The sequence below is a fragment of the Haplochromis burtoni genome, unplaced genomic scaffold (assembly GCF_018398535.1).
Source record: "Haplochromis burtoni strain Fernald_Lab_line unplaced genomic scaffold, NCSU_Asbu1 Contig_1676, whole genome shotgun sequence".
NCBI lineage: Eukaryota > Metazoa > Chordata > Actinopteri > Cichliformes > Cichlidae > Haplochromis > Haplochromis burtoni.
Genome location: NW_024584037.1, coordinates 17,813 through 25,921, shown reverse-complemented (window position 1 = coordinate 25,921; position 8,109 = coordinate 17,813). Strand labels below are relative to the sequence as shown.

Genomic DNA, 8,109 nt, shown 5'->3' with positions numbered 1-8,109 from the left:
AAAAATAATCCTCTATTTTGACGAGCTCACGCAAGATACTTAACTATAAAAAATATTTCTAAACTCTCTATTAACACACTCACATACAATGAGCTCATAGCTTAGTCATTATATATGTAAATTTGTATCTAATTACTTTGTTAATCACATATTTTGACTTCAGAAATTATACCATGAATATTTTATGTATGAGCCTTCTAATTAATACATTTCTATCTGTATTTACAAATTATATACTAAGAAAGAGTAACGCTTTATAAGAAAGGAATTAAGGAAAGGAAGGAATTAAGTACTGACTAATAGCTTAACAATGTGAATAAGTGTTATTCTTTATTGATGGGTGTTAACACTGAAATGGCAACAAACAATAACAACTGATGGCTTACATTAGATTTTTTAAGGCAATTGGTCCCATTGTAAAAAGAAGGAGGAGTGATTTTTGCTCACCCAGCTCATTGGCTTCATCTCTGATGTCCTGTATTGCTTCCGCAGTGGCATCATTCATCAGAGATGCAGTGTTGGCATCAACAACACAAACCAAAACGTGCACTTTGTCGTTCTCAGTTGGAGTTCTGTTGTAGTATCTATCGCCTTTTGACAGTTTATTTTCAGGGTTGAACTAAAAGATAAAGCGTAAACATAAAACAAATAATGTAAAATGATGAATTACCAAAAAATTACCAAAAATAATATGAAAATCTTTTCTTTTAACTGAACATCAGAATTTTAAAAATGCAGTAACTCTACCACGTAACCATCCTTTATGTGGCCCTTCAGTGCCTGTTTGACATCTTTCACATGAATCCTTCTGTTTCTTCTGCTGGTTGTGTCTTTCAACCCCATCATGTCATTTAGGACAAAAGGGTAAAAGGCATTTCCCTTTTTGATCTTGTAGGTTGTATACTGTGGATCACATATGGAGAATACATTTATTTATTTTAACATTCAAACACTCTCAGAAACAGGTCCCATAATGATTATAAATTCAGAAGAAATTTACAATCTACTGAGCTCTTGTTATTTTTATAACTTGTTGCCACCACAGCATCACCACTGGGTTAGTGGAATTCCATACCGAAACTTCAAGGTGAAGACTTTTTAAGTTATTATTTTGGCCTTTTGAAACCAGAAGTGGTGAGCAAGGGGCGAATCTGATAGAGAAACTAAAGTGCCACTACTACTAGAAAGCGGCATTGGTACCACGAGCTGGTTAGGCAGGAGGGGCTAACAAAATTAGACAACAATAGCTATTGTATCTAGTAATAGCTAGTGCTAATTAGCACTAACTATTTCCAGGTTAGCTCATTGACGCTACTGATAGGATAGGAACATGGTGCATTCATTTATCCAATTCCAGTTCTCACCACAAGTTAACTTGGCATACATGACAGTAAAAGATAGATAATAGCCTTCACCAACTTGCACATTCATGGATAAAGCCAGATCACTGCTCTGCCTACAAGTTATTTAGTGAGTGTTAAGGTTCAGATATTGAGGAAGGAGAGTACAAACACGCTCCAGAAGCTCTTGGTCAAACAATGATTTTAATGACTACACGCGTGGAAGAACAGGAATTGATCTTCAACTTAATCAAAGCATACACAGATTTTTATAGCATCATGGTTTGAATTAATGACGCCCCTTCATACGTCACAGACAGATTAGAATAGGTTCCAGACATTAGTCACAGTTTACTCGTACATCGTGTACATCTTTTAATAGCTATAAGCAGACATAGAACTTCTCTTTTCTATAACACCTTCCATACAAGGTAATAATCTTAAGCCCTCAGGGTCTCTGAGGCTAATTATTGACTCTGATCATCTGTTACCAAGTAGAATAAAATGCAACAGGTTTGCAACAAGAAGCTAGAAACATTGGGGCCTCTGCTCAGGCCTACTCCTAGATTATATGTATTATATGTACTGTAAGCATGCATTGCAGTTATCCTTCTATGTTCTAGTTTCCCTCAGCATGGATCATCTGGACACCCTCACCAGTGAAGCTTAAAACCTTCTAGAATAGAACATCAACTCAAAATAAGCACAGATATGTATATATATGTATGTATAAAATAGTTATAACTGCATCTGGAATACAAGGTTAATATAATAACTGTATGCATAACATCTTAAGGCCTTCTCAAAGCTATCTGTTACTCTGTTAAAGCAATGATCAATTTGAATAACCTAGTAATTCAAATAGCCTCGTCTAGCCTGCTGCTCAAAATAACTTAAGACTCTGCTTTCACTTTTGCAAATTCTCTGCAAGCCTATTTCCTGTCAGCCTGTGACTTTTAGCCTTTTCTGAAAGACACACACTGTTAAACCTCTGAATGCAATATCAGTGCTACATGATGATAATTATTTAACAATAGCAGTAAAATAATTTCCCTGCTCCACATGAGTCACATATTAACTGTTACTGGCATAGTTGTACTCTGTCCATACCTTTTTGGTGGAACAGTCACGTGAGTTAGTCACCAAAGCCTCGCAACATGCTCTCTTTTGTAAGACGCTGTTTACAGAATTGATGAAACTAGATTTTCCAGCTCCAACTGGACCATGAAGAAGGATCCTAAGATTTTGTTCTTCAACCTCAGGTTTGTAGTTCTCCACAAAATTCTGATCAGTTGGGTTCTCTCTGCTTAGGAAAGGAAATATTACATTATCTCACACCTTACATGGAAAAAATGAATAGACATAGAAAATCTGGGTAGTTTACTGACTAAACAGAGGAAATAATTCAAATGTATTTTTTTTCTGTGAGCTTCACTCACCCATAGTTAATTTGCCTCCATGGGTTTTCAAGAACTGACAAGAAACAATTTAATGAGAAAATAACATCAATGTATAGTGCATTTTTTTATTGGATGACAATTCGTATCATTATAGCTTTTGAATAAACTTACGTTGAGGTGGAGCAACTGGTTTTGAAGAAAAAAAACCCATAACTGAAACATGAAGTATTTATTCTATTTAATTCAAAGTTTACAGAAACAATTTCATTTTGGCTTTGGATTAAAATGAGCCTACCTTTGCTGGACAAAGCCTGCCGCCCAATGCCAGAATGTGAACCTATCTACAATTTTAAAGTCTTCCAAATCTGTTTTTACTTTCATTTTAAAAGAACATGTGACTTCTGAGAATTCCCCTTGATCACAGTTTACTTTCATTTTCATCTTGTTTATAGATAACATCAAAACAGCAACATACTGATGTTTCCACTCTCACGTTTACTGAAAATATTTAATCTTACAGCCTGACAGTGTGTTGTGTCTTAGTGATTTCTGGAAAATAATACAATTTTAACTGTGGGTTTTCATTTGGTTGAGTTTGATATACTTCCATCATATAAAGTCATGTATACCCACAAGGGGTTCTGCAAATTATTAGTTTTTTATCTTATAAGTAACATTTTTTATATAGTACTTTGTAGATAAAAGATCACAAAATGCTTCTCACAAGGATAACAAAGCATAATTACTTTGCTAATAGTTGAGCTTGTCATGGGCGACTAGGCTTATTCAGGGTTAGGATTTAAATGCAGACATAGACAGAACAACCATTCAAACTTTAAAATGTTCTGAAAGTATTGGGCTATTCATGTACAATTCAGATTTTTCATTTTTCATATCTGTTACCATTTTCATCCTATCCCTCTTTAAGTTTTCAGTTTCATCTTTGTGATTTTTTAGATACAAATACATGCATTGTTATGGTTGCTATGCACTTGGCTTTGAGTGGGCCTTTCGCAATATTCTCTTCATGTCCGAACAACTTCTTGTACATTAATTTACATTAAATTACATCAAAAGAAGCAGATCTTCCAGATAGTTTGTATCTGCAATAAAACATTACAGCCCCCCACCTAGAACCTCGAGAATCTGGGGTGAAGGACAGTGGAATTTCTTTCATCGTAGTCAAAGGAGCTTGCAAAGAAAAGCGTCTGGACTTCTTTAAGTTACTTGAAGACGTTTCACCTCTCATCCGAGAAGCTTCTTCAGTTCTAAGGTCAAATGGTGGAGAGTCCCAGATATAAACCTAGTGGGAGTAACCCCCCACAGAGGGACAAGAGGACCCCCTGATGATCCTCTAATCGCCTGAGCCAAGGTGTGAAACTGGGTGTGGGTCCCAATCAGCCAGAGTTTCGGGTGAGTTCATTGTGAAACCTGGCCCCAACTTATCACATAAAACCAGATTTCACAAAGTGCTGTACATGCTAATAGCATAAGTAAAGAAAATTAAAATGAGATAAGATTTTAAACAAAAAAAAATAAAAATTGAGTCTCCACCTTAAATGTAAATGTAAGACAGCAAGAGGCCAGAGGATGCAGTGTGGGGGTTTGTTCAATGTTTGTAATATTTTAACTCTGTTTTCTATGTTCTGTAGCTTGGGTGAGGAGATTACTTTTACGAACGGCAGGAAGTCACATACACAGAGACACACACACAGTGCTTTGACTGTTACGACACAACCACACCTACATGCACACTCACTCACATGCACACACATACACAACACAAACTTGGGTTTGCTTGTCGTGTTTATTATCCCTACCTGTGTCTTCCCTCTCTGCTCTGCTTGGGCCTGTTTGAGTTTTGTGTTGTTAAACAGTCTGTGTGTTTACTGTTTTACTTTCTAGGTCTGTATTTTATTTTCTGTAATGTGAGAACAAGGTCCAAGAAAAGGGCAAGTTCTAAAGTATAAATAAGAATATAAGGTTTCAAGTAATTAATGTTAAGTAATGTTTTGACTTTGATGTACTTAGTGTATTTGTTTTCTAATATTGTCACTAATAAAAGATCAATAAAGTTGTTTAAAATTAAGTGGAACTGCTGCCAGCATTTGAATCAATCAGTGTGCCTCTGTGGACTGTCTCTGGCACCAAAGTTTCCACCCAAAGTCCACAGTTAAAAATTTCCATCAGTACATGCACCATTCTCACAACTGCTCCCGTCAGTCAACTCTCTGGGTTTGTTAACCCTCCTGCTATGTTGCGGGTCAGATTGACCCACAACAGAAGAGATGTCATCTGCATCACTACAGAAAATGAAAAAAAAAAATCAAAGTTATATAAGAAAATTGTAAAATAATATAAAAAAATTGTAAAATAATCAATGTTTCTGACACTTTTGGATAAGTAAATTTGCCCCGGGTCAAATTAACCCAGGAGCATAATTGGTGTTCCTGGAAACCAACATAACAGGTTAAATAGTAAAAGAGCAGAACAAACGTTAGAACAAAAATCATTCAGAACTGAATTCAATTCAATTCAATTTTATTTATATATCGCCAAATCACAACAAAAGTCGCCTTCAAGGTGCTTTAGATTATACAATAGATTATACATCTGAAGAGCCCGTTTTATTCAGAAATCCTGTGGTGAAGCTTGAGAGTCTCTTCTATCATCTTTCGCAGTAAGAAGCTGTGAAAGGGAAAAAAGTACTTATTTATATTTAATAAGATCAGGCGCCACGTTTCACTCAGTCTTTATTTGCAGCATGTTTTAAGTAGTGATATGATGGGCAATATGTGTTTTAAATGAGCAGCCTGCTATACTGAAATCACTGAATGAAAACAGCTGCATTGTCTCGGGAACATGAATATATGAATATGAACATAAATCTGGTGATTTATTAAATATATACATTTAATTATACTTGATTCTAATGTGCTGCTCTTAAGCTGATGGAAATGCAGATAACACAGAACACACAGGAATGAATGAATGAATTTGCAATGAAGGAAAGGCAATACAGGAGAAATCTGAAATGAAACCCAAGCTAATTTGTTTCCATAATTATGGGCTGTGACAGGCGTTAGCAAACTGCAGCTTTCAGTTTGTGCATTTTGCCCTGCAATTTAATATTCAGCAGCACGATGGGATATTTGTGAACATTCCCATGAAAACACTTGACCTCCACCCTCTCTGCCTCCAACTATGCCCCCGGTTGAACCAGGCTTTGGTGGACCAGGGTCTGCGTGCAGCCCGTCATGCAGCTTCCAGGCTCACATGAACGGCCAACCCTCCGCTCTCACCCTGCTGCCCTGGAATCACTGGCGATGGTCTTCTGCAGAGAGCAGCAAGCAGTCCAGGATGGCTCGAGAGACGTTCCCTCGAAGTTCCCCCATGCGGCTAGCAGCAGGCTCAGGACGACTGTCCGAGCCTCCCCAGCAGCAGCTGCAACACTCATTCTGCTGTGGCCACTGGCATGCCTCCGCTGCAGGACTGTCACCCTCCCCCATCTGGTGCATCGTCACCACCAGCAGACGAGGGGGCGGCAGTGCAGTGACCCTAACCAGCCTCTCCAGCGCTCAGCCTGCTCCTGCCGTCTCTACATTGTTCCCTCTGTGTCGCTACTTGCTCACTATGGATGGCTGCCAATCCTGCTAGCATCTGCGCCAGTAGATAAACCAGCTGCGCGGGCCAATTGTCACGCATGACAAGCCTGGGTTTTGGCACCACTGTGAACCCAAGTCAGGACTTGCGACACTCCATGTGCTTTCAGTGAGCTTTAATTTGCAAGAACAGAGTTTGGGTTTTCACGTCCCACGTTTCCAGTCTATGACCTGCCTGCTTCCAACTGTCTCCATGACACCGATCTGTGTTAGTTCCCCTGGTCTCTCTGTCAGCCATGTCTTCTTGTTTATTAACCTTTTTGTCTTTTTCAAGTTTGTGTGTCTCAGTGTTCATGCTTCCTGTTTTATTTTGGTGGTGGAGAGCATAGGAGAGCACAGCTGGGCAAAATCACACACAACGAAACTGTGGGAAGCAAAACATTATAGAGCAAGAGAGGATTTTTGTCATCATGCTCAGGACGGCTTCAGGCGGTAGCTGAGTCCTGTAAGGACACATGAAGCAACAGAGCTGCTGCAGCTCATGCTGATGTCATTTTCTAACATGTCAAAGCTTTTTACAGAGTGCATTTTAAATCTGCTTCAGATTTAAATTTTCTGTGAAAATTAGAAAATCCTAAAAACATCCCAAACGCCATGGTTACTGATGTTTGCGATGAAAAACGAGTACGTATGATTGCTGTCGGTGCTAATGTCTCCATGTGTGTCAGTGCCGTAATCTGATGGATTCTCTTTCTTTTTTAAATGGCTGTGTTGCGCTGAAGTGGAGAAATCCTTTGATTTCAGGTTTATCCATGTGGTATATTCGTGCATTTAACATTTTAACCTATGTAATGCAGCAGCATTACATGGAAAATTTAAATGTAATTACATGAGTCAACCTTTTGGGTAAATGTTTTTCAAGGTAGCTGCGCACACTCTGACAAATGTTTCTACGAGTTACTAAATCACCCAGAATATCCTCGGGGCCATCACAGTGCTAAATATAACAGAACATGGCCTTAGGGATATCCCATCATTGAAAATAATTTAATCTGATGCATTTTAACAGACTGCTGTTAGACCTGCTCAGCCAAGGTGCTGTCATGTTACTCTCACAGTCTGATAAACAATAAAGACCAAAAAAATCAGGCTGTTTCTAGTTTTCCTGGTGAGACTGATGTTTTTCTCTGACCTCTGAGAGACTTCTGTGGTACGGCCCTGGATCTGAGGCTGCACAGTCATCAACATCCTTTAAATCACTGTGTGCATGGCTTTAATCTCAGGTTTCCCTGCAACACTGTGTGATATCAGTTTCTTAAAATTTGGTTGCTTTTTCTTTCTTATAATTTTATCTGGAGGTGACTAGCACACTGGTGCTATTTAAACAAAACTAAAATCCCTTGATTTTGTGCTATTTCTTACTTCTTGTATTGTCTGTCTTTGTTACTGTTTGCACTGGAGCACTGTAGCCCACATAATTTCCCCTAGGGATCAATAAAGTATTCTGACTCTGATTCTAAAGCATCACAGCTTAGTCTGAAAAGAACCTCAGTCTGTCATGTTGAACTACAAACAATGATATCAAATTTATATTTCCACAACCATGTCATGTTGGGAAAACTGCAACTCCTGTGCTGCCATCTGCTGGCAGCAATTATACAGTGCATTCAGCACAAGTCAGTGTGCATCTGATTCACACTGACTCAGCAATCTCTGTGAACCTGGGCTGTGCTGGTAATCTGATAATCTTAAATCTACCTGCTCCAG

General features: G+C 38.4%; 1 protein-coding gene across 1 annotated transcript; it reads right to left on the bottom strand.

Moving 5' to 3' along the window:
- Positions 1–447: 447 nt before the first annotated feature.
- Positions 448–3,084, bottom strand: LOC102295784 (interferon-induced protein 44; the record flags this gene model as incomplete). The annotated part of the gene is given in 6 exon segments (XM_014331232.2): positions 448–619; positions 748–903; positions 2,451–2,643; positions 2,780–2,813; positions 2,912–2,953; positions 3,036–3,084. Coding segments are annotated over 5 exon segments (595 nt in total), but the record flags the coding sequence as incomplete, so codon positions are not given.
- Positions 3,085–8,109: the final 5,025 nt, after the last annotated feature.